The sequence below is a fragment of the Macaca nemestrina genome, chromosome 19, assembly GCF_043159975.1.
Source record: "Macaca nemestrina isolate mMacNem1 chromosome 19, mMacNem.hap1, whole genome shotgun sequence".
Lineage (NCBI taxonomy): Eukaryota > Metazoa > Chordata > Mammalia > Primates > Cercopithecidae > Macaca > Macaca nemestrina.
Window position 1 is genome coordinate 81,306,868 of NC_092143.1, and position 27,295 is coordinate 81,334,162.

The following is a 27,295-nucleotide window of genomic DNA, read 5'->3' on the forward strand; positions in this document are numbered from 1 at the left end:
TATCAATATTGATTCTCAACAAGAAACCTTATTAAAAATGGTTCCATCTTTCACTAGTTAGACTATTTCAGGAAGCACTTCTTACCTGGGAATATTCAAAGTCAGTGATAGGGGCTATGCTCTTGATGTAGTCTGATCGAAACTGGTTTTCAGGGTTGGCCAGCGGAACTGGAGGTATTATAGTACTCATTGCTGAAACTATTGTCTAAAATGGAATAAGAAAAAAATATGGATAAACATTGAGGCTCCACGTATGATAATCTACAATATGTAATTTCTGTCTACAGTTTTAGAATGAAGCGCACTTGACCTTTCTAGTAAACAATCATTTAAAAAAGTCCTTACCACGATAGCATCTTTAACATTTTTCCGGATGTCCAGAATTTTCTGTTTCTTTTCCCTGTATTAAAAGAGAGTTGTTATTAGCTTAATTTACCCTTAACACTGATTCCAATCAATTGAGTGGGATTTTAAATTTCCAGCTACAGCACTGACCTAGACTGGTTTCACCAGAGGTCAGTATCATCCCCCAACACAACATCTGCAAAGGTTTTATCTGGGAAAGGAAAGCACCCTCCTTTTCTCATTTGCACTCTAAACAAACTTGAATGCACACATTTTTAAAATCTATAGCTTTAAACAACCATGCAGCTTACATAAAAACAAGGCAAAATCGCTATGAATATTGCATATAAACATAACGATGCAGCTACACTTGTAAATGTATTTTACCCAGGTCTATCCCATGGAGAATATGCTGATAGTTATAAACTGAAATAGATGCAGACAAATATTATATTGAAAAAATATACTGACCTATTGGTTAAGTGTGCTCAGAGCAATACCAGTAATACAGATCAATACTCCAAGAATACCTATAAATCATATTTTGTTAAGCAGGTTTTTTCTTTAAATTAGACACTAGCAGAAGAAGGATTTGCCTAAATATACCAAATCCAACAGCAAATATCTAATTTTTTCCCCCTTGAATGTCTACTCAATTATCAAATACATTGTTTAGAGAAAGCACTTCTGGGACGTTTGGGAGAGACGAAGTTTGCATGCAGTTTGGAAGCAAAACCGAAATTGATCATTCTTACTCGGGATTAAACCCATTGACGTGCAGGATCCTCATCTGTTTGACGATAGTGCTTTTCCCAGACTCACCAGCCCCTGCAAACAAACAGAAAGTAGGCTGTGAACTGTGTCCGGATATCGCTGCCATTTCTCACCACTAGCCGGGTCTGAGCAATCCTCCTCCCCCAGCACAGGGATTTCCTACACGCGGGTTCCCGGCTGGAGGAGCTCGCCCCGGCCGCCGTCTGGGCTCCGCCGCTCGGCGGTGCGCGCGCCCCTCGCCCGGCCCTGCCCGCCCAGCCCGGCGCTCGCCGCTCCTGACTGTGCGCTCCGCTGGGGCCGGGAGCCGCCGCGCGCCCCTCGGCCTTACCCAGGAGCAGCAGGCGGTGGGTAGCCTTGTAAGCCAGGCGCTCTTTCTGCAACTGCTTCTCGATCTTTTTGTTGGCCTCGCGTCGTTCCTTTTCATCGACGCCCTGGTCTTCTGTCGTCTTGCTGTTGCCGCCCAAACACCCCATGCCTGCCCGCTGGGATGGACGTCAGGCAGTTAGGAATGTGCGCAAAAAGCAATAGAGAGTTGGAGACGTGCGCGGCTCCTGCGACGGCCGGTCTCTTTCCTGCTGCTGAAAGAGACGGTCTGGTCTCTTCGGTGTTTTCCGATTCGGAGCAGGCGTTTCTTCTCCCTCCCCCTGCCCACCGCAAACTCCCAACTAAATGGCTGTAAGGAAGACGCGCGGGAAGACGCGCGGAGTAAAATGCCTTTTTAAACGAGAATTGTTTTAAAATCTGCTGGATGAATGCGGCACAATGAACGGAGACGGAGGCGAGGGCGCCGGTCTCCGCTGGAGACAGCCGAGGTGGCGTAGCGCCCGGGGTTCGCCCCGCGTCCCCGCGCCCGCACTCCGAGCCTCGCTCAGCCCCGCCCAGCGGGTCCCCGAGGGGGCGGCGCGCTCCACTGGGTGCTGGGTCCCAACCAGCCGGGGTGGTGGCTGAGCGTGGCGCGGAGGACAGAACGCGCCACCGGGGTCCCACAGGGCGACGATGGGCACCTGCCGGGCCGGCTCGCGCCCCGCTAGTCCTCTGCCGTCGGACGTGCGCCCCCTCCCTGGTCTGGGATCCCGGTGCCGGGAAGGGAAAGGGAAGCTGACTTTGGGGGCGGCCGGGCCGCTGGTCCCGGAGCACTCGGAGAGGCGCTACCACGCTGTAGGGGTCTGGGAGCCGACCCCCCACGGAGCCCGGCCGGCGGGGGCGCTTACACGCTGGCCGGCCTGGGGTCCGGGCCTGCAGCCCCTCCGCCGCGCCGCGGTTGCCTGGCTCTCTTGCACCCCGAGCCGGGAAAGTGCGCCTGGGCGCGCGCCCCGTGTTGGCTCGGACGCGTCCCTGCTCCTGGCGGGCGAAGACTCCCGCAGGATCATGCATATTCTAGCAGGGAGGAGGATCCCTCCGAGGCTCACCAGTCACACCGCCTTTGTTCTGCTCAGCTTCTAGACTATTCCAGCTCGCCCACGTCGCCGCCTCCCGAGCCTCCTGTCTTTACCTCCAGCCCCCGTTTCTCCTGTGCAGTGCTCCCAAGCAGCACTACCACTCTTCCAGAAGGCTCTGTGGCCTCGAACTTGGAGTTGTAGCAGAGGAAGGAACTAGGGCGCGAGACTGGCACCTGCCCTCTGTTACTGAGGCCCCTCCAATAGGGCCGCAGCCGGCAGCTCCGCGTTTGCAGTGTTGGACTTGGGGGAAGGAGGTCAGAAGAGGGGGTCGGGCCGAAGTCGTGGACGCCAGCCGTGGGCGTGGAGAGGTCACTGTTCCCTGTGTGTGGCTGCTCCCGTCCCAGTTGACGGCTTGGCGCTGCGCTGTCTTCTACTTGTCTTTGCTCAGCTCCGTCGTCCCTCCACCTTCCAAGAAACCTACACGGTCTTGTTCACTGCGGAGCTGGCCGCCTTCAGGAGAACAGACCCCAGGTCGCCCCGGTCCCCCAAGAGGCGCTTCCCCTACCCTCAGGCCCGCCGCTGCCCTGTGGACCTTCGCCCCTCACCCAGGGCACCTTCCCCTCTCCACTCTTGCTTCAACTTCTCCTGCTACCGGCTGGTTTCCCTCAAGCAAGCCAACACCTTCAACTCTGTCCTACCTGAACCACACAACACCTTCCATCTCACGCCCCTTGTTAGTTCCACCCGTTTTCCTCCTGCCCACCGCAGCCAAGAGTTAGAAAGGTCGCGTCTGACCCCGCCTGTATTCCCCTCCTGCTACTCCCACCTCAGTCGCTGGCAGCCTGGCCTCCACATTCACCCCACAGGGAAAATACTCTCATCAAGGTCATCTAGGTCATCTCATCCACGAGGTTTGGTCTTTATTTTCTTCGCGTCTCTGTGGCTCCTGCTTGGACTCCTCCTAGAGACTACACTGGGTTTCAGGCTGTCCCTCTGGCTGGTGCATCCGGGCTCCTCCACCCAGGGGTCTGAGCGCAGCCTCTCAACCCGCACACCTGTTCCTGACGGGCTGACTGCATCCTCCATAGTCTGCCCACTCAGCTCTCACCGCACCCACCACGGATCCCTAGCCCAGCCCATCCTGCTAACCGCCACCGTCCCGAGACACACCACCCCCACGGTGCCGCCAGTGTCTGGAATTCACCTTGCCAAAGACTGAGCTCATGCCCCGTGCCACCCTTACACCTTCTACCTGCTCCTTTCTCTCTCTGTTCTTTCTCTTGAATAAGGGCCCCTAATTTTCCAAACCAGAACGGTGGCAGTTATGCCAGACTCTATTTTCTCACAAACCCCAACAGTTACTGCGTCCTGTTGAGTATCTGTCCTGTTCTTTCTGTGGCGTCTGCCACTGCTGTGGTCTTAGATTACTAATAGAGCTGGATTTCAGAGGCCTCCGGAGGGTTTCTACTGCCTCCTGTCTCATTTCAGTGCACCTTGCACAATGCTGCTACTGCGGTAATACAAACCCAGTCACATCACTGTCCCCATGATCTACAAGCCCCGGGCCTGGTCCTTCTGGCTGGGTTAGTATAAACTCTCCGCTTCTTAGGGCGTACCCCATCCCTCCTAACACTCCCAGTTCCTGAACAGGCTAGTCGGGTGCATGTGCTGCTTGTGTCTTGGGAATACCTGGGGACTCTCTTTTCTGGGCCAACCCCTAGTTATCCTTCCAGCCTCAAGCTGGGCCTCACTGCCTACCTCACACTGGGGGTTAAGCATGTCTTCTCATGCTCTAAGGGAGCACCAGAGTCTCTGCTCGTCCCACCCATCACCTTGCATTGTGATGGTTTAACTGTGTCCTCAAAATTCCACTAGACTGTAGACCCCTTGAGGGCCGAGGCTGAGCCTGTCCTGGTACCTGCCGCACCTGTACCTGGTTCAGTGCCTGACCCAGAGGAGATGCTCTGGGAATATTTGTCAAGGGAATGAATGACGTTATGAAAGCCAAAGATAACTCCAGCTCAAAGTGTGAATTCTCATCAAAGGAATTTCATGACCACACGTTAAACTAAAAAAACATTTGTTCAGTACAGTACTTTTCAGTAAATATTCCTACTGAAAATAAAAATACATTTTAAAAAAGCAATGAATTACTTTTCTAGACATAGGCAGAAGCAAACATACAGTGTCAGACTCCATTCTGAGCTAGGTTAAAAGTTCAAGTTTTGTGGAAGGAGACTGTTTAGCACAGTTTCCACAACTCACATCTTGTGAGTGTGTAAACACATATATTCACACATGGCAATATCAACCCAGCATGCGCTATGGCTAGTGGGGCAGTGAGAAGGGGAGATTTTTATTTTTTTTCTTTTGAGACAGAGTCTGGCTCTGTTGCCCAGGCTGGAGTGCCATGGCATGATCTCGGCTCACTGCAACCTCTGCCTCCCAGCTTCAAGCAATTCTCATGCCTCAGCCTCCCGAGTAGCTGGAATTATAGGCACCTGCCACCACACCCGGCTAATTTTTTGTATTTTTAGTAGAGATGGGGTTTCACCATGTTGGCCAGGCTGGTCTCGAACTCCTGACTTCAAGTGATCCAACCGCCTCAGCCTCCCAAAGAGCTGGGATTATAGACCTGAGCCACAGTGCCTGGCGAGAAAATGTATGTATCTATGCTTTTTTTTTTTTTTAAAAAGCATAGAGTAGTGGGATTTTTATAAGGATTTGCCAACTTTTTTAATGTCAAGATTTCTATAAAATGTTGGAGAGCAGGGGACAAAATAAATCCCTTGAAAACTTATAAAGGGAGAATTATATTAGAACCTGAAGCCACATTTTTAAGGCAGTCTGATATTTAGTTTCCCTAAAAATATAGCAAAAGATTTCCACTTGTTCAGATTTAGCGATCACTGTTAAAGATAAATTCTATACTTGAAATTTAAGAAGGATTAGGTAAACACATGTGATGAAAAATATACCAAAATATACCCAAAAGGTTAATATATTAATAATACAATGATAATGTGTGTGCTGTAAAACTGCTTCTAGTTATGGAGTGATTGCTGGCACTGGGTTAAATCGTTTCCATGGAACAATTTACTTGGTATTTGCCCTAAAAGGTGGGAACTATTGTCATCATCATTTTACAGAGGCTGAGAGGCTGAGTAAGAAGAGTACCTGGGACACAGACCCTTGTAGCCTGGCTGCAACATTCGCACTATTACCTGCATTGTGGGCCACAACACATTGCCAACGCTCTAAAACATAAAAGCACTTTCCTTATACAGTGATGAGACATTTCTTACAAAAAATGCAAAGCCAATCTTAGCCTATTTTCAGGCAGGAATTCAAGACACCTTAAAACATTTTTTAACCCAATCACCTGACCTTTTTCTAGTCTGGTCTGGGAAACCGATTCTCATGTGTGTTTAGAACCATTGGATCAGCATCAGGTGTACCAGCTGGCCACCTGGAGCAGTGGGAGCAGGGCTGGGGAGGAGGGTACCAAGAGCAGAGTGGCTCCGGCTCTCAGTGTGAGCGTCTGTTGCTAGGCAACCGCAGCAGCAGCATTGCTCTCCTCGGCAACACACCCACCTGCGGGGACCCAGGGCTGCCCTGGGAGCTGCGGGCAGAGGGTCCAGGCTGACTGCGCCAGAGCCAGGAAGAGAAGGTCCTGGTCACCTCATGGAGAATTTGAAAGGCACAAAAGTAAAACAGTTGTTTCCTCACTCTTGTTGAAGTTCAAGACATCTAGGAGGTCTCAGAATTCTCTTTCTTTCTCTCTCTCTCTTTCTTTCTCTTTAAACTTAAGACTTTTATTTTTTTCACACCCCAATAGGCCTGGGTGGTTGATTTTCCTTGCTCCCCTATCCATCCCCAGTACCCCTACCCTTCACAATGAGAAGAACATTCGCTGTTGCTCTTTGGCTCAGAGAGCACCTAGGCTTAGGCAGCTGACTTACAGTGGATCAGTGAGCGGGCGTCCGGTACTGGCTCAGCCACTCAGCCCTGCCTGGGTAGTGGCGTTCAAGCCTTGAGGGCAGGAATAGAGTTCTTTGACTTTAGGATATTGAAGGGAAATTTCTGGCCCACATTTGCTGTCATTGCATCACCAACCTGATGTTCAACATATTCCTGTAACACCTTAAACCAGGCATTCTTATTCCATCCCTGAAGGCTTCTTTTGTTCCCCAGAGAATATCTTCAGGGTATCAGATTAGATTCCTCGAATGTCTCTTTCAGGAGCTGTTTCTCCACCCCATCTTTGGAGTTCTCATTTCTGGTGGCAGAGACATGTAACAGGAAGAAAATCGATGATGCAGCCACCAGACTCTCAGTTGAAGGCTGTGGGCAGCGTGGGCAGTTGGATCTGCGCTGAGAACATCAAACAAATAGAGCTCCTTCAGAGGCCTCTGACTCTCCTCAGCCTCATGAAAATATATGTAACCCTGTGTAAGTTCATGTGATCTCTGTCCAGAGAAAATCACCATTCTACCTGTGTTCTTCCAAATCTACTTGGAAATTAAATACTTACCTACTGAAGTGTGAACTGTTGTCATGTCCTAAGTTTCCAAGGAAAATATGACTTCATCCAGAGCCTGAGTGCCTTCCTCAGAGTTCAAGAGGGTTTCATGATGTTCACTTCCAATATGATCTGCCACTCTTCCAGCAACCAATAAATCCGGCCTGCCCTCCATGCCAGTCACAAATATCTGCGGAGTGTCCTTTGTACCGCGTCTCTTTCAGCTGCTTCACCTGGGTGGCAGCAACCACACTAGAGTCCAAGCCCCTAATAAAATGGAGTCTATCCTTCTGTCTGTCGTCAAAATTGTCCTTCTCCTTTTGCTCCCTCTCCTTCTTCTTTCTTCTTTTTAGAGACAGGGTCTCACTGTGTTGCCCAGGCTTGAGTGCAATGGCACAGTCACGGCTCACTGTAGCCTCAACCTCATAGGCTGGAGGGATCCTCTCGCCTTGGCCTCCCAAGTAGCTGGGACTACAGGCATGTGCCACTGCTCCTGGGTAATTTTAAAATTTTCTGTAGAGACAGGGTCTTGCTATGTTGCCCAAGCTGTTCTTAAACTCCTGGGCTTAAGCGATCCTTCCACCCTGGCCTCCCAAAGCGCTGGGATGACAGGAGTGAGCCACTGCACCCAGCCCTAAATGCTTCTTAATATCGTGCTTGAAAAGGAACCGAAGCTTGCTCTTCAAAGTTTCTGTCTCTAAACCTGAGAAGAGTTTCTTCACTGTCACAGGGGGCATGCAGAGGTTGTGCCTACAGTGATGATATGTACCCATTTCCACAGATGCAACTTTGCCATTTGCCTTTAAAACCAAACTTCAGAGTGTCCCAAAAGAAAAGGCTCCACTTTTTTTTTTAATACAGACTCTCGCTCTGTCACCCAGGCTGGAGTGCAGTGGCGCGAACTCCGCTCACTGCAAGCTCCACCTCTTGGGTTCACGCCATTCTTCTGCCTCAGCCTCCTGAGCAGCTGGGACTACAGGCGCTCACCATCACGCCTGGCTAATTTTTTGTATTTTTAGTAGAGACGGGGTTTCATCATGTTAGCCAGGATGGTCTCGATCTCCTGATCTTGTGAACCGCCCGCCTTGGCCTCCCAAAGTGCTGGGATTACAGGGGTGAGCCACTGCGTCCGGCCGAGGCTGCACTTTTAAAAGGGGAGTCGTGGGGTGCTCCAATGGAACAAGAACTTCAGCTCTGAACACACAACCAAAATCCACCTTGTGTTATGGCTTTAAACAAAACCCAACTCCTTAGGTATCTCTGCCCAATAACACTTTCTTACTGGCAGGATCTAGCAAAGTCATTGCAAACACATCATCCAACATGCAAACTGTTTGCTCAGTTCTCTTTTGTCGTAAAGATGACAATTATCTCACCATTCACGTTGGTCTGGTGTTCAAATTCAAAACGGTATTGCATCTTTTTTTTGTGGTTGTAGCTTTCACTATTGTAACAGGTCCACAAATATGGATATTTCCTCACTCATATTGGCTGCATTCCAAATAGCTGATCAACCACTAACAACTGGTGAAATCCAAAGGAGCAGCTGTTGTGTCCACTGGCATTCTCACAACGAAATGCGTGTGAACAGAAAGGCAGTCATCGCTGCCAAAGAGGGCCCAATGCCATACGTGGCGCGGGGAAGCCATGGGCTCTCAGTGATTTATTCAAATGTGATGGAAGAGACTAAGCACCAGTGGGTCAGGTTGGAGGGGACAGTGGGGGCCAGGGCTGCAGAAGGCATCTCAAAAGTCTGAATGCATTTGAAAGGTTAATTATTTAAATTTCTCTTATCCTTAGTTTTGTACATTTTGAATAATAATTTTCTTTCAGTCCTTCTGATTGAAGATGGCAAATGTTTAATAAAAGGTCACCTGTTCTCTGGTTAGCTGAGCTCAAGTCCCCAATAGCAGTAAGAAGGAAATTTGTTTCCCATTATAAGGAGCCTCCCACCCCTGCAGAAATTTAATTAACCACTGGATGAAAGGATGAAAAAATTCAAGGCAGCTGTTTCAGTTCATGACAGGCCAAGATCCAGGAGATGGCTGATCAAGTTTGAAAACTGACTAGATGTATGTATAGCACAAGCTAGTGGATGTGTGAAATATTAATTTAAAAAAATCAATAGAAAATATAATAACTGGTCTTTCTGTAGTCTTTATACTTTAAAGGTTATTAAAGATGAAAGCTGCACTAAGACTTTTGGAACAGGTACATCGACAGTTTTAACGCCTATCACAGTGGCTCACACCTGTAGTCCCAGCACTTTGGGAGGCCAAGGAGGGGCAGATTGCCTGAGCTCAGGAGTTTGAAACCAGCCTGGGCAACATGGTGAAACCCCAGTTCTACAAAAAATACAAAAGTTAGCCAGGCACGGTGACATGCACCTGTAGTCCCAGCTACTTGGAAGGTTGAGGCAGGAAGATTGCTGGAGCCCAGGAGGTCGAGGCTGCAGAGAGTCACGTTTGCATCAGTGCACTCCAGCCTGGGTGACAGAGTGAGACTCTGTCTTTGAGGAACAAAACAGTTTACGAAAGGTGAATGGTCACTAAATTCAGTGCACTAACAATGCTCCAAGAAGCCGATAGCTACAGCCTGAGAGTTGCAAACAACTGGGTGGTGCCGGAGTTGTGGCCATTGAGTGACCCATGTGCACACATTCCTCAGCTGGGCTCCCTTCGTGACATTTTAAACAATTTGCTGTTGTTTTATCTCTTTTTTTTCTTAGTATCTTGGTGGAAATAACCTAAGTAGATGATCATTCATTTTTAGCAGCAGAGATCATCCCGTGACCTAATTATAATACACTTTAAAAAATCATGATAAAATTTTTAACAATTTTTAGAGAAAAGCAGGGAAACATTTTTCCATTTTCCTTTTCTGTACATAATAATCTGTGATCAAATATTTTAGGATGTATTGAAATAATTTATCTTCTATTTTTCTTACCCCTATAACCAAAGTAATAATTAAGGAGGTTTTAGAAGTATCATCTGTAAAGAAGAATAACACATTCTTCTTTAACTCACAGCTTTAAAAACCAGAAATAACACTGAGTCAGTAGAAAAAGTAGGTTACATGTCTCTGATTTCACCCCTTGTCCAAAAATCCAGGACTGAAATATTCCCACTAAAGCATTGGACTCAGTGGCACAGATAGGAGTTTAATTACTGTGTTAAAACAGAAGGTGGAAAGGCCATTGAATATGTTAAAACAAAACCAAACAAAAGCGTATCCCATAAAGCATAACAAGAGGAACCTGCAAATAGAATGAACTATCAAGGTCTTACAATTCAAAAAAATCCCTGAAAACCACCAAACTAGGTCAGGCTGTGAGGCAAGGGCAGGTGTGGGAACCACTGGTGTATTTTAAGAGAAACCACACACATCAAAGTTGCATTTAAAACACATTTTACAAACCGGAAATCAAATAAAGTGCCCGGTAATTTTCATTTGAACAGTGAAAATCAGCAGCCTCATCTGTTTCAATCTGCTGTTTAACCTCAAATAGCCTAGCAGCATTTTGGACTACAGCAGATACTCAAACACATGTTGTTTAGCCAACGTGTTTTAATACCAAAGTGAAGTTTCAAAACCAGTCTAAAATGCTTTAAAAATGGTGCTTTCTTTACTAGCTAACAACAGACGAAGTAAAATGTAAAAATTTTTCAAGCAAATCTACCATAGATGAACAAAGTTTCTATCTGAAGGAATATTTTATGATAAAAAATAATTTTAGCACTTACAGACGGTTCTAGATACCCTGACTTTTCTATTCTTCAAATAATTATATTCACAAACATATTTTAGTATAAAGTGAGTATAAACATATTTAGTACAAAGTCCCTTGATTTGGAGCCAAAAGACACAGGAACAATGTGGTCTGCATTTTAAATGCCTAACAGTGGTGGGTTTTTTTTTCTTTTTTTCTTTTTGGATCAGTGAGCACTCCTGTGGAAAATCAAAGGTGTGGTGACATGAATCTCAGCACCAACACCTGATGTCATGTGGCCCCTAGGCTAACACCTGGTTCCATATGAATCCTAGCACTAACACTGATCCAATGTTGGAATTCAGTAATGTCTGTCTGCCTCACACTGTTCTCATATTTTAAGCAAATCATGAGAGGATATACTGTAAGGGAAGATGGTTCCTAGGGTCCGACTTCATGTCCGCATGAAAAGGAAAGGAAGATCCAAGTAGTTGAACACATGGATATTGCTACCTACAGGCCGTCACCCATAGAGATGTATTCCAGAAAGGCTAAGAACACTCTAAGACCAATTTCCTAAGTTTCTGTGCAGTTGAGCAAGTAAGACTAGCACAGCCCACTCTCTCAGAGGGCAGCGTGCCAGGATGGGCATGAACCGAGGGCCAGGTGGCGCGGGAGGGACGCTGAGGGGTGTGTGAGGGTCCTTGGAATCGGGCAAAGCTTCACCCGAAGCCGGTGTTGAGGAGGGGGGGGTTGAACCACATGGAGAACAGGTGCACATTTCAGGTGAGGAGTCTCTGCAGAAGGTACAGGCAGAGGGAAGGGAACTGGTATCGCCCAGGAGGCAGGCTGGCAGATGACGAAACTCAGTCTCGGAGGTCGGGCAGGCAGATGAGCTGCGGAATGCATGTTCTGGGCTCGCCAACTTTTCCTCAGAGGCGGCCCCTGCCCTGCCCTGGGTGCAGCATAGCGGCTGCTGAACAAGAATGCCGGCAGAGGTCCCTTTCTTTGTTATTCTCTGTCCTTCTCGGTGCATGGGTGAGGGTGACAGTACTCCCCCGACGGGGCTGTGGTGAGGATTAGATGGACTGATTCACCGCATCACAGTGCCTAGCAGGCAGCAAGCTCCCAACACGTGGCCTGTGGTCATTATGACGATCATCCAATAGGAATTGAACAAATATATATCCATCTTATCCCTCTCCACCAGGCAGCATGCGGACATCCTTGAGGATTTCCTAACCTTCTCTGCTGGGCAGGCACGTGAACAATGAACTACAGTACAGTCAACAAAGACCCACTGCGGGCCTGTGACACTCAGCTGAGCACAGTGTAAGCGGCTGGCTGGGAACATAAAGGTAACAAGGCATACCAGGAACTGTAGAAAAATGCATATGTGATGGGCAAATGGATAAGCAAAATGTGGTAGAGACAGAAAGTAGAATGGTGGTATCCACCGGCTGAGAACAGAGGAGAAATGAGGAGTTAGTGTTTAATGGGTACAGGGATTCAGTTTGGGACGATGAAAAATTTCTGAAGATGGATGGTGGTGAAGATGGCACAATGATGCAAATGTACTTAATGCCACTGCACTGTACTCTTAAAAATGGTTTAAATGGTAAATTTTATATTGCATATATTTCACCAAAATAAAACAGAACAAAATGCACATGTAGAATTTTCAGCACAGCAATTGTGGGAGAGTCTCCTGATGACAGTTGAGTGACTTCAATTCCTTGTTCTTAGACACATTTATGCAATTATACTTTTACACCAGCAGGTGACAACACAAAGCCTGGGGGACAGATGGAGGCTTTGAGGTGCTTTTAAAGCAATGCATGTTCACTCATTCATTCATTCATTCATTCATTCATCATAAAGCATTCTTTGAACACCTACTATACATCTAGCACATTTCTATGCCTTGAGATTATAAGGATAAATAAGACATTGTCCCTGATCCCATTAATTTAATAGTCTAGTTGTCAGGGCTGGACCTGCAGTCAAGTTCTCTGAATTCTGTAACAATTACAGTGGGAGCACAGAGGAGTTTGTGTGGTCAATTCTACCAGTGAATAAAAAAAATCATTTCCTTTTTTTTAGAGAAATTTATGCTAATATTTGTAAGTCACTCTTCATTTTTAAAAGACACTGAGAGGTGCTTTTTATTTTCAGCATCTCATTTGATGATTATAAAATGCACCATATTGCCTACAATTTGGTCCATAGCTTTCGCAGGGGTCTGAAAGGGTAGAGTTCTGTTGGATTCCAAAGCCTCCACCCTTTCCAGGATGAACTCTGAGGCCTCTTACGGATTTTAAAAAACCACACCATTCTCTCTTCTACTAATTCCAAAAGGAAAAATCAAACAAGCCTACCTCCTTTCCCACTCGGTTAGGCAGATTAATCTGCATATAATGACTGATGAATTAATTATCTCTTTGCCCAGTTGCCTTAGCAACTGGTTTCTTTTAGAATTTGGTTTAGTTACAGAGTTTAAAGCAACAGTATTCCTTGTAACAGAATATTGAATTGTCTATGAAATTAAACATAATATAAACTTTTCTCATCCCAGGTAGGAACTATGGGCCTTTCTCAGAGAAGCTGGAGCGGCTCATCCTAAAACTTGCTGGACTGTTGACAAAGAAGAAGGGGCACAGAGCTTCATTTTTGTCTATGTTTGCATTGCATGGTTTGCTTTTATTTGTCATTACATAGCAACATTTGATGGATTTAAACTATAGATAAGTTGAGACTAACATTCAAAAGGGATTCCCTCATAGTGCACATGAATTCCAAACAAATTTAGATGTATTGATGGTTGAGCAAATGAATAAATGTGTCATGTTGTGAATAAGAGCCAGGATTTTCAGAAAGGAAGAGGCAACACACACATATGGAATGAAGAGAGGCAAGAAAGAGGCCTGTGGGGATGGACTGGAATTGCAAGAATTGGTAGGAGCTCATGATTTCTAAAATATACATAGACACACTCATGATTCTGTCCACACATGGGCGTGTGCAAGTGTATTTGTGTGCCTGTGTGTGTTCGTCCCTGTGTATCTACATGCATGTACTTCCTACTTCTGTCTGCTGAAATGCCAAGAAGTTAAGACTCTCCGTAGCAGCGAGCAGGGACAGTGCCTGGATCTTGGTCACCCTTAGAGAGATAGCTAACTGGGGGTGTGGGGTGTGGAGTGGGCAGGGCAGGGTAGCTACGAGCTAAACCTGGAACATTGTTATGCCAGAAAGTAAGGAAGTGTAGGCACACCACTAGCACACAAGAGCTGGACTGCAGGGGCTCTCCTTGGCCAAATCTGGGATGATGTGGCACCGAAACGGTCCAGTACAGTAACGAATTCTAAGCCACTGAAATCTACAGGCCTGTCAGGTGTCCCTGCCAACAACAGACAGATAAATACATAGACAAGGAAGGACTCCAGCCAAAGGCAGCTAGCGAATGCAGAAGAAGGGCTGGGACAGGGGACGCATCCTTGGCGACCACCGTGGGGCAGGGTGGGTCGGGTGGAACTGGCAGCAGGTGCTGACCGCAGGCGGAGGTTTTAATGAGGAGCAGGAGGCCTGCATGGTCTTCAAGTGCCTCCCCATAGAGAGCTTATTAGCGGCAAAATAAAAAGGACAGAGTAACCGCACAGTGGAGAAACTGGACACCAAGTTGGGTCATCACAACGGACCCCACCAATGCGGGAGGTGTGCGCATCACAGGCTTCCACAGGCGAGACCCGGGAAGGACACCACAGAGTGTACGCCGTGTTCTAGCCAGAAGGATATTTCCTGGATTTAAGTCAGGAGGAAACATCGGGCAAACCTAAAATTAAAAAAATTAAAGGATATTCTTCACAAATGCCAACGTCACAAAGAGCTAAGGAACGATGACATCCTAGTACAATCCCTGCAATCCTGAGGGGGAAATGCTGGAGAGCACACGCAGGGGCCGACTGATGAAACCGCTGTGCGGATGACGACGGGTCAGACACACTGACTGTCCCAATGTCCAATCGAGGGATTTTGAGAACTGTACCATGGTCACATAAGGGAATACCCCGCCCCTAGAAACACACACGGACGTCCCTTAGGAGTCAAGGGCCATGATGGCCACAGCAAGCTCTCAGAAGAATGAGAAAGATTCACCTGTCTACACCTCCAGCTGCGCATCTACAGGATGTATGCAGATGAGAAGGCACACAGGGAAATGTGAACAAGAGGCGAACCTGGGTGAGGGGCATTTAGGAAGCCTTTGAAGTCTTATTCTTGCAACTTCTAAGTTTGGGATTGTTTCCAAATAAAAAGTTAAATCATGAGAACAGCCTCAGATGCTCTGTTCTGTAAGAATTTCCCTGAATCTGAGCACCAGGTGCCCCCAGGGATCTAGGCTGCACAGGGCAGTCTCTGGGCCCTCACCTGCCCTCGTTCAGTGGGTCACTGCCGTCCTGCCTGGCAACCCGCACATCCTCCTCATCCTCACCCGCTCTGTAGGGACTCACACCACACCATTTTCCAATTCTGCCTGGAATGAGTGGCTCCTCCTTCTCCCTGGGGAATTACAGCTTCGAGAGGAAAGGCTTGGCTGGGTGTGGTGGCTCACGCTTGTAATCCCAGCACTCTGGGAGGTCAAGGTGGGCAAATCACTTGAGGCCAGGAGTTCGAGACCAGCCTGGCCCACATGGTGAAACCCTATTTCCAATAAAAATACAAAAAATTAGCTGAGTGTGGTGGGTGGGCGCCTGTAATCCCAGCTACTCAGCAGGCTGAGGCAGGAGAATTGCTTGAACCTGGGAGGTGGAGGTTGCAGTAAGCTGAGATAGGGGAGGCTGGGGCATGTCTGCCTGGACAGTGAGCTGGTCATGAAGGTGCCATGTTGGGCTCTGCTCACGGAGGTCAGGCCATCCTAGGTGACAGCCCTCCCCTTGGGGAGCTTGGTGTCCAGCCAGAGACACTGCTGCCCACAGCAGACCTGGCCTGGCCAATGCATGCTACAAGAAGTCAAGACACAGAAGCCAAGGGCCTGGGGTCCAGTGGCCCAGGCTGTGCTTGCACAGGAGCCTAAACGCTGGAGGAGACCTCTGGGGCCTGCTTGGGACAGTGGGACTTTTCGGGTGGGTAGCGTAGCCTAAGTTCACGTTGGGAGCCCGGCAGCCAGAGGAACTAGAGGACAGAAAGCCTGGAAACAGGGTCTGGGGGAGGTTTTGATATTAAAAGAGGAAATGCAAGTCAGTTCTTCATCTGCTAAGTGATGAGCTACCAGCAGGTCTGTCAGCCCCAAGTCCACTGCCTTCTGAGAAGCAGAGCCCGGCTGCCGGGGGGTCTGCCGGCCTGCAGACCCACTCTCTCTGGCCCAGGGGGCTGGCTCTGCAGACAGCCTCCACTGGTTCCCTGGCCAGCTCCTGTGGGTGCAGGGGGAATGGCAGGGTGAGGGGAGGAGGTCAGGGTCCTTCCCTCGTTCCCCCATGCCAGGCTGGATGCCCTCATCAAGCTGTCTTCAGTAACCTGTTGTGAGGGGATCGTTTGTTTTCTGCCAGATTTCTCAACCAAATGGTTCCCCTCCTCTGGGCTGACATGTCCCTGTGCCCGGCCCAGGGCTTGGGGAGCAGAGCCATCTGGATTTCAGTCCCCACGGCTACTCTGGTCAGATGACCCTGTGCGGATGGAAACCTGCGCTGCTGTGTGGGGTGGCCCTGGCACGCTGGCAGGTCTGGGCAGCTTTGATCTGACAAGGGCTGTGCTTTCAGAAGGAAGGCGAACCAGTGGACTGGAGAGATGGGGAGAGCGGGCAGGAGGGCAGTGAAACCCACTGCAGAGACCCCGAGGTGCAGCCAGGGAGGTGAGCACAACAGACGTTCAGAAGACTGGAAGGGAGAAACATTTAGAGAGACTTGGAAGACCTTGGGGGCTGATGAGACTTGAAGGTCAGGGAGAGGGAGATGAGAAAATGCCTTAGGATTCTTAGAATTTGACTAGAAAACAATATACACAATTTAAGGCATTGGTAGGCATTATTGTAATGAAGCAAGCTATTTTCTCTTCTACAAAGATGATTAAAACATGCACAGTAAGCTCACTGTATATATAGTAGTCCTCAGATGAATATTTAACAAAATGTATTTTTTAAAGTTTGCAATACTCCATTTACCCGCATGTGATTGTTACACATTGGATGCTGGTATCAAAATATCTCATGCAACCCATAAATAGATACACCAACTCTGTATCCACAAAATTTAAAAAAATTGAAATAATTCCAAGCTCACAGAAAGAATAGTATAAAAATGTTCCACATACTCTTCACCCAGTTACTTCAATTGTTAGCATTTTGCTACATTTGCTTTATCATATATTTTCCCTATCTGAATGTTTTCATATTTGTATTTACACATTTTTTCCCCTGAACCATTTGAAAGTAAGCTGGAGCCACTATGCCCTTGTCCATGTGTATTTCCTAAGGCTGAGATTCTCTTACACGACTACAAATGTTGCTACAGTCCTATTGCCTAATCAACTGTCCATATCCAAAGTCTGCTAACAGAACCGCCGGTGTCCTTTGTAGCAATCTCCCCATCCTTCCAGGAGCTGGCCCAGGATCACACAGCATTTAGCTGTCCTGTTTCTCCTCTAATGCAACTGGGAAATTTACACCCTGCAGTTGACATGGGAAAATGATTGTTGTTCTTCATGAGCTAGAGGAAGTTACCGTCGCCACCAGCAGCTTCTAAACAGCAAGACTCAATCCCTCGACACACCAAGCACCTTCTGCAAGCAGGGGTTACATAATTCAAGTACAAATCTTTCAAAACAACTGCTGTACAAATGCATTTTAAAGGTATGTGATACTTTAAATCTTATTTAAAATAAAACTAATACTTCTACATAGGAAAAAAAATAAAATCACAAAGAAGTACCTTTAAAAAATAATAGAGATAGGGTCTTGCTGTGCTGCCCAGGCTGGAACGCAATGGTGTGATCATAGCTTACTGCAGCCTCTAACACTTGGGTTCAAGTGATCCTCCCACCTTGGCCTCCTGAGTAGCTAAGACTACAGGTGTGTGCCACCGCGCATGGCTAATTTTTAAATTTTTTGTAGACAGGAAGTCTCACTATGTTGCTCAGGCTGGCCTGGAACTCCTGGCCTCAAGCAATCTTCCCGCCTCAGCCTCCCAAAATGTTGAAATTACATGTGAGCCACCATCCCTGGCCAGAAGTATCTTGAATAAAAGAAGCCTCTGCCTCTGTGGGAAGAAAATAGACTAGATTTGGAGATGTACTGGCATGTTAACTCCCAGAGTAGGCTGCAGGACAAGACAGAGAGTAGTAAACTCTGCATATCAAATCACTATGTTAATGGATTCTTGTATATGAATGGGGGAGGGCTCCAAGGCATCCAATAAACAACTGTGACCCGGGAAAGGAGCGTTTCCAGTTTTCCTGTCTGTCCTTTTCTATTCTCTGACTTTTTACTGTGACCCTGCATTCTTTTTCTTTCTTTTTTTTTGAGACAGGTTCTCACTCTGCAGCTCAGGCTAGAGTGCAGTGGCACAATCTCGGCTCACTGCAAACTCCTCCACCTCTAGGGCTCAAGCAATTCTCTCAACTCAGCCTACTGAGTAGCTGTTACTACAGGTGCATGCCACCACACCTGGCCAACTTTTTATAGTTTTAGTAGCGGCAAGGTTTTGCCATGTTGCCCAGGCTGATCTTGAACTCCTGGGCTCAAGTGATTCTCCTGCCTCAGCCTCCTAAAGTGCTAGGATTATAGGTGTGAGCTATTCTTTTTAATTAAAGAGACCAATGAGCAACTCTTATTTAAATGATCCATTCCTCATCGTCACTCTCTTCACTGAGCTCAACTCACTTATTAATACCACTTATCAATATCTTAACAGGTTGGGCGCAGTGGCTCATGCCAGTAATCCCAGCACTTTGGAATGCCAAGGCAGGTGAATCATTTGAGGTCAGGAGTTCAAGACCAGCCTGGTCAACATGGTGAAACCCCGTCTCTACCAAAAACACAAAAATTAGACAGGCATGGTGGTGCAAGCCTATAGTTCCAGCTACTCTGGAGGCTGAGGCAGGAGAATCGCTTGAACTTGGGAAGTGGAGGTTGCAGTGAGCCGAGATTGTGCCATTGCACTATAACCTGGGTGATAAGAGCGAAACTACATCTCATAAAAACCCCACAAAAACAATAAACAAAACCTTATCAAATGCCCGCTGATCCTCACGTCAGCCTGGCGTTTTCCTTGTGCTCACCTGAGTCCAGCCTTTCCCTTTATCTAGGATGCTCTCCTCCCACTTCTGTGCATGTTCTATACTTGGTTCAACCACTCCTGCCTCAAGGGGACTCTGGTCTAAATGCCATTTGCCCTTTAGCTTCCTGCCTGGTGTGGTTCTTTGTGAATGTATGGTTTCTCCAGTAGAAAAAATCCCCCCAAAGGCTATCTCCTACATGCTCATCAGATCATTGATGCTTACTGAGTGAATTACAGAATGACCCCGGCGGTGGTCCTGCTTAGGGTCCGGTAGTATTCCCTTTGCAACCTAAAACCTCACCTGTTGAACGATGCCATGAGATCTTCAGAGTCCGAGGCGAGCCTATGAAACTCCCATGCTATCTAGAATGCAAGCTATTGCTAATTTCTCTGAACTTGCTGCTCTCCAAGGACATGTCATTTAGGCCACACAGCCGTGCTCCATCCCTCGGGGCCCAGACATGATTGCCTCCTCTGAATCCCTTCTCTGTGATTTGATCCTGTCCTGTAAAGAAAAACCGGGCCGGGCACGGTGGCTCACACCTGTAATCCCAGCACTTTGGGAGGCCAAGGCGGGTGGATCACGAGGTCCGCATATCGGGACCATCCTGGCTAACATGGTGAAACCCCATCTCGACTAAAAATACAAAAATTAGCTGGGTGTGGTGGTGGGTGCCTGCAGTCCCAGCTACTCAGGAGGCTGAGGCAGAAGAATCTCTTGAACTGGGAGGCGGAGGTTGCAGTGAGCTGAGATCGCACCATGGCACTCCAGCCTGGTGACAGAGCGAGACTCTGTCTCAAAAAAAGAAAAGCTTATTGCTCTTCCCTAACCCCCAATTCCATCAAGAAACCACCAAGCCTCTGGAAAGATGGTTTCATCTGAACTAAGAGCTGTTTCAAAAAGGATAAGGCCACCCCACACCTTCATCCCTTCTGGTGCAGCTGGGGGCCTCCTCCAGCAGAGAAATGACCGGGCAGTACTGCAGAACGGACATAGGACCCATCCAGGAATGTGCAGAATCACACGTACACACAAGTTCTGGGCTTGGACTTTTTTTTTTTTTTTTTTTTTCAGTGATAGACATAGAGGATACAAATGCAGTTTTGTTGCATGGATATAGTGCATAGTGCAGGCATCACTTGAATAGCCTACACTCTACCCAGTCAGTAATCATCCCTCCCTCCCTCACAGCCTTCCTCTCCAATGTCTGTCCTTCCACTCCTGTGTCCCAGTGCACACATTGTTCCGCTCTCACTTATGAGAACATGTATTTGACTTTTGTTTCTGAGCTGTTTCACTTAGAGAATTACCTTCAAGACATGATTTTACTTTTTTACAGCTGAATAGTATTCCATAGTGTATAAGTACCACATTTGCTTCATCCAGTCATCCGTCGATGGTCTTGGAATGTTTTTAAGACAGAAAAAATATTCGCAGAAGAGGACAATGAGAACACACCAGTGAGAGGCTGGGACCTTGCTGCCGTTCAGCTCCAGCTCTGGAGGACTCGCTGTGTCCAACAAGCCCCCCAGCTTCGCCTCTGCTCTCTGCCACCTGGGTACAGCATTCCAGCAGACAGAGCAGTTTAAAGGGTGAGCAGAGGGAACCCTTTCATATAGCAGGAGCTTAACACACGACAGCCGTCCCTCAGACACAGCACCAGAGGCCCACACCTCCAAGCCCCCAGTCCACGGCTCCCCGCGCCCGGGCGCAGCTTGGTTCATCGCGGGAGCCTCTCCCTCGCCCGCGCCCCTGGGCCACAGCGCCACCTGCCGGCCGCTCGAGAAACAACCCGACTCCGAGCACAGATCAGCGTCCTCTCTTCTTACGTCCAGGTGTCCACGGCGGACCAGGCACCACTACTTCCTTCCCGGCAAGTTTTATTTTTTATTGATTATTTATTTATTTTTTTTGAGACGGAGTCTCGCTCTGTCGCCCAGGCTGGAGTGCAGTGGCCGGATCTCAGCTCACTGCAAGCTCCGCCTCCCGGGTTCCCGCCATTCTCCTGCCTCAGCCTCCCCAGTAGCTGGGACTACAGGCGCCCGCCACCCCGCCTGGCTGATTTTTGTATTTTTAGTAGAGACGGGGTTTCACCGTGTTAGCCAGGAAGGTCTCGATCTCCTGACCTCGTGATCTGCCTATCTCGGCCTCCCAAAGTGCTGGGATTACAGGCCTGAGCCACCGCGCCCGGCCTCCCGGCAAGTTTTATTTCTTCTTTTCTTGCTGTCTGCAATTTCTGACAAATCAGTTAATCACTGCCCAGAAAGCTCCTATTTCATGCATACATAACTGTAGGTATCCCTATACCCACTCCTGCGTTCCCGCCTTTCTATTTTTGCTGTTTCCCTCTTGATGAATTTCCCTGTGCTTCTGCTCATGCGATTGCTGTAGTTAACTTACTGTGCTTCTCCTCAGTTACTGGCTTCTGCTGACTTAATATTTACATCGACAAAACAATGTTTCAAAGCATATTAACATTTTCCTTTGAACATTCCGTCTATCCCCCCTCCATTTGTAAATGTTGGGAAGGTCCATATTTAGAACCATGTAGTTAAAACTTGTTAGCACTGAATATTGCTAACATACAACACAATTGAAATGGTAAAATCAGGGCACAACTTGACACTATTCCTTTTTGAACAGATACCCAAGGGTGAGGACAGACTAAGCGTAGAGTTATGCGTGCTTGAGAACAAATGCTCTAGTATCCAGAGTATTTAAGGAACGACCACAACTCAACAATAAAAAGGACAAATAACCCAATTAAAATAGGAACAAAGGATTTGAACAGACATTTCTCTAAAAAAGATATACAAATAACCAATTTGCATATGAAATGATGCTCAAAATTATTAATTAGGGAATTGCAAATCAAAAGCACAGTGAATTACATCTCACATCCACTAGGATGGATATAATAAAAAAGACAGTAACGGCTGTTGGTGAGATGTGGAAAAATCAGAACGCTTCATACACTGCTGGTGGGAATGTAAAATGATGCTGCCACACTGGAAAACTGTTTACCTTTCTCTTAAAAAGTTGAATATAACAGTTACCGCAAGACCCAGCAATTCCAATTCTTGGTAATACCCAAGAGAAATAAAGCATATATTTAGACAAAAACTTGTACACAAATGTCCATAGCAGCATTATTCATAAAAGCACAGAAGCAGAAACACACAAATGTCCACCAATGATAAATGGTATACCTATATGATGGAATATTACTCAACCACAAAAAGGAATGAAGTAGAGATGTATGTCACACACAGATAAAAACATTATGCTAAGAAAAAGAAGCTAGTCACAAAAGAGCACGTATTATATGATTATTTATGTCAAATGTCCAGAATAGGCAAATCTACAAAGAGAGAAACTAGACTAATGGTTGTTGGGAGGAAGAGCAGGAGGGGAAATGGGGAGTGACCGCTAACCGGTCCAGGGCTTCTCTGTAGACTGATGAAAACACTCTGGAATTAGATATTCCCGTCCTTCAGCCCTGGGCTCCCAAGGACGGTGGTGATGGTCCCACAACCTTGTGAATACGCTCAACACACTGAATTGTACAATTTCAAGAGGTGTGAATTTCTGGTATGTGAGTTATTTCTGCATTGGAGGAAATAAAAGAACAAATGGCAATCTTTCTGGATTGGAATTAAATTGCATAGTGGGATTTCTATGTTCTTTCTTCTGTTCTGTCAAGGATTATATTCGACCTATTGTAAACTAAAAATAAAATCCTAAGGCCCCCCACTGACAGAATGAAGCTTCTTGGCCAAGGGTAACCCCAGAAAAACCTTAAAACTGAATTCCCACTGGGGGACGGTAGCTCACGTCTGTAATCCTAGCACTTTGGGAGGCCAGGGCGGGCGGATCATCTGAGGTCAGCTGTTGGAGAACCAGCCTGGCCAACATGGAGAAACCCTGTCCCTACTGAAAACACAAAAATTAGCTGGGCGTAGCGGCGTAAACCTGTAATCCCAGCTACTCCGGAGGCTGAGACAAGATGATCTCTTGAACCCAGTGGGTGGAGGTTTCAGTGAGCCGAGATCACACCACTGCCCTCCATCCTGGGCAACAGAGTGAGACTCCATCTCAAAAACAACAACAATTACAACAACAACAACAAAAACTGAATTCCTGGCCATGATGGTAAGGGAAGTCACACACGCCTCATACTCCATTCTTTTGGAGTTTAGGCGCAAATGACTGGAATTAACATTAAAACAGAGATCATCAGGCTAACACAATAGATTCTGTGTGGCAATAAAATACTAGATTATAAATAGGACCTAAGGCCATGCTAGGCAAGGGTTAAGTCACATGCTGCAAACTATGAAAGCTTGCTGAACGTTTTCGTTTGTTTGTTTGTTTGTTTTTAACTAACCCGGTATGACACGGCTTACTTTCCAATTTGACTCTGGTATAGCATCACATGACAGATGGCAGACCCCCTTAACGTAAGCATCCTTCGTACTGACTTCTTTATTTTATTTTTTTCCTTTTTGAGATGGAGTCTCGCTCTGTCACCCAGGCTGGAGTGCAGTGACACGATCTCAGGTCACTGTAAGCTCCGCCTCCCGTGTTTGAGCGATTCTTCTGCTTCAGCCTCCCGAGAAGCTGGGACTACAGCTGCACGCCACCATGCCTGGCTAATTTTTCTATTTTTAGTAGAGACAGGGTTTCACCATGTTGGCCAGGCTGGTCTCGAACTCCTGACTTCAGGTGATCCACCTGCCTTGGCCTCCCCAAGTGCTGGGATTACAGGCATGAGCCACTGTGCTTGGCAAGTCTTTAGAAAAACTTAACTTGGCCAGGTGCGGTGGCTCACACCTGTAATCCCAGCATTTTGGGAGGCCGAGCCAGGCAGATTACCTGAGTTGGAGACCAGCCTGGTCAACATGCAGAAACCCCCAATCTCTATTAAAACTACAAAAGTTAGTCGGATGTGGTGCCGGCACCTGTAATCCCAGCTACTGGGGAGGTTGAGGCAGGAGAATCGCTTGAACCTGGGAGGTGGAGGCTGCAGTGAGCTGAGATCACGCCACAGCACCCCAGCTTGGGTGACAGAGGGATACTCCACCTCAAAAAAAAAAAAAAAAAAAAAAAAAAGAAGAAGAAAGAAAAACTTAACTCTTTCAACCCACTGCCAACTAAAGCATCCCTAAAACCCACCTATGATTTGTAGGCCCCTGCTTCCAGATGCCTCGCTTTTTGGGGCAAACCAATGTAGAATTTCCATGTGTTGCTTTATGATTTTACCTGCAATTCCAGTCTCCCTAAAATGTGTAAAATCAAACTGTAACCTGACTGCCCGGGGCCACTTAATCAAGGTTTCTTGGGTTTGTGTTTTCTCCGAGCCGCAGGTAGCCACATTGGCTCAGAATAAACCTCTTTATTAATAATATATTTTACAGAGTTTGGTTTTTCTGTTTACAGCATTTTATGCCAGATCCTGCTGGGTGGTGTGGAGGATACAGAAATGAATCAGAATGGATATGACTCGCACAGAATATATAATCTGCTAATGCATTTAAGTGACACTTACAAATATCTACAATAAAAGGTAATGAGTGTTATGAAGGAAGTACATAATACAACGAGTGGAGACTTAAGGAAGAGAACTTCCAACACGGAGGATCAGAAAATGTTTCAAAGTGGAGATAACACTTGTAATCGACCTTTAAATCTGGAGAGGATCTGGCCACTTAGCAGTGTGGGAGAGGGATTCTGGGGGCAGAAGGAGCCGAGGAAGCTCTGGAATTGGTGGGCTGAGAGCATCCTCCAGCTGGTTCACTGTGCTTAGGGAGGGCAGAGTGGGCAAAAGAGTGAAAAACCACACAGGTGGGGCAGGAGGAGTACTAGGACAACTGCTCCACAGGCAGGAAGCATGTTTTCCTTCTAACCGCTCAGGAAAACATGTCCCCTTTCTGTCTGATGGAAGATGTTGTACCCAACACATCTACGAACCTGCGATCTCACAGTCTTTATCTTCTAAATGTGCCAGGATTGTAGAAATCCAGGTTAACTATCTCATTTGCAGCCAAATACCAGATCATCAGTAAAAAGACCAAAGAGCAAATCAAAAATACGATGCTGGAGATCCCTCCCCCACCCAAGAGGCTCTGATGTGTCTTGAGGAGACTTTATCTACTAACCAGTACTAACCAGTCCATCCCATCCCAGTGTGTTTAAACTCTCAGAGCTTTGAGTGATTTCTCCCGAGAGGAGTCAGTCTTTCATCAGCAGGCTCCCAAGGAAACAATGTGCTTTCGAAATGTATACATGTCTTTTGCTTGCAATATTGATTTGTATTACATAACATAAAACTCATCGTCTAAGACAGGAATCCAGGAATATTACACTTTCTGACAGAGATGTAGCAAATATCTGTATTTCCGTCTGTATCATCACTGTAAGAAAATAAAAGAACAATGCCAAGGAATCAATGTCTGCAAAGACTGATGGTGAAATGAAGTTCAGAATTAATTTTAGAAAATATTAAACAGATTTATCTTAAAAAGAAACTTTGAGGTTTGGGACAAGAACAAATGCCAGTTAGAAACAATTCTAAGCTCCCGCCTAAGTTGTCCAACTCAGAATTGCAAGAAGCTCCCAGAGCCTCTCTCCACCGGACCGCTGAGACTTTGTGAAGGTGGAGCTCCTGGAAGCAAGTGTGAAAATGTGGCCAGAAGAGGGCAGAATCAAGACAGGGGAGAGAGCTTACATGACGCTGGCTGTGAGAGCAGGTGGACTTCCTAAAGAAAAGAACTTTTGTCTGAGGAATGTGAGTTCTTTTAAATCATCAGGCCCAGAGAGACATTAAAATGAGACAACAATCACGCCCTACTCTGCCCAGCCCACCCCCTGCCTGCACCATTTTGAGCTATGTATTCATCGTTTTGTCTGTTTGTTTGTTAATTAAAGAGATAGGGTCTTTCTCTGTCACCCAGGCTGGAGTGGAGCAGTGTGGTCACAGCTCACTGTGGCCTCAATCTCCTGGGCTCAAGGGATCCTCCTGAGGAGCTGGGACCACAGGCACAGATCACCACACCCAGGTATTTTTTTTTTTTTTTGTAGAGACAAAGTCTATCTATGTTGCCCAGGCTGGTCTCGAACTCCTGGCCTCAGTGATCTTCCTGCCTCAGCATCCCAGATTGTTGGGGTTATAGGCATGAGCCATCATGCCAGCCTGTATTCATCTCCTAAAACTGCCTTTTGTTGCCACAAATAGCTATAAATTAACAATGCCACACTGGACACCATAACCCACACTCTATAGGTTAAAATGTATAGCCAGTTACTAATCAATGTTACTTCTGTAAACGAATGAAAATTCCTGATAAATAATTTTGTATCAGACTACTCTCTTTCCCCACTTTTTGCTTTTAAAACCCCGATTACCCGAATCAAAAAAACTCCTCCTCTCTACCTTACACTTGTTTGAGTTGGAATTCTACCATTTACAACGGAAAAGGGTCTGGATTAAAACAAGAGATGTACAATATCCTTACACAATTGGCTCAATAAATGCCTCCACATCTGACTTTCTGCCTTTGAGTTTCGGGCTTATCATTTCAGTTTGGGGTCCTGGTGTAGGCAGAGGATGAGGGGAGCAGAAGCTGCAGCCCGTCCATTACTGGAACAGCAGCAAACCCAATATTAAAGCAGTTTGTAGCACATGAAGGGCACTTCCTTTGTCGTCATGGTGCAGCGTGAAGACACGCTTCCTTCTTCCCGCTTCTGGCGTGTGAAAGTGTGCCAGCTCCTTGGACTATAGTGGATAGGGGCGCTTTCTTCCTTCTTAGGCTACAGCAGGTTCTACGCGTCCTTTTTCGTCACACTGTTCCTTTGTTGTTATTCCCAGCTTTAAAGGGGGGGTTCCTTTGTCCTTAGTGCCTTCTCCGAGTCTCTGTGAAATGTGCTAGCAGGATGTATGTTTCTTAACTTAGAGAAGCATTATTAAAACCACATTAAACAGACAAATTGCTTTAAGAAAATACTTTCATATCTTCAGGCAGGCCTTATGACATACTTTATTTCTGCAGAAGTTTAATGAGCTCCTGTTTTGTGTTAAGGTTTATGCAAAATACTAAAGACACAAAGATGAGTAATGTAAAAGCCCTGTGATATTTTTTGGAGACAGAAACAAAAATAGTGCTTCCACCCCAAGGTGGTAATGTTAGAATATAGTGACTATAAAAAGATGCTTTGGGAGTAGAAGGTCAGGAAAGGCCAGAAATAGGATGCATTTTTTGTTTGTTTGTTTTAGACCGAGTCATGCTCTGTTGCCTTGGT

The 27,295-nt window shown here is 46.7% G+C and overlaps 1 protein-coding gene and 1 long non-coding RNA gene across 4 annotated transcripts in view; one reads left to right on the plus strand and one right to left on the minus strand.

Annotated features, from left to right (window-relative positions):
• LOC105478963 (G protein subunit alpha L) overlaps positions 1-27,295 on the minus strand; it is a 201,009-nt gene that overhangs the window by 130,639 nt on the left and 43,075 nt on the right. The window contains exons 1-4 of one of the 3 annotated variants that reach the window (XM_071085693.1): positions 5,886-5,907; positions 1,101-1,173; positions 346-400; positions 86-205 (exon numbers count right to left, since the gene is read on the minus strand). In XM_071085693.1, the coding sequence (XP_070941794.1) occupies positions 86-205; positions 346-400; positions 1,101-1,135 (210 nt within the window). In that variant the 5' untranslated portion in view covers positions 1,136-1,173; positions 5,886-5,907. Of the gene's footprint in view, positions 1-85; positions 206-345; positions 401-1,100; positions 1,174-1,447; positions 1,771-5,885; positions 5,908-27,295 lie in introns of those variants that run through there. The other 2 variants (XM_071085692.1, XM_024791969.2) reach the window with 2 other exon arrangements.
• Positions 16,479-17,966, plus strand: LOC139360075 (uncharacterized). The gene is made up of 3 exons (XR_011617147.1): positions 16,479-16,574; positions 17,394-17,570; positions 17,832-17,966. It is a non-coding gene; the product is annotated as an uncharacterized lncRNA (long non-coding RNA).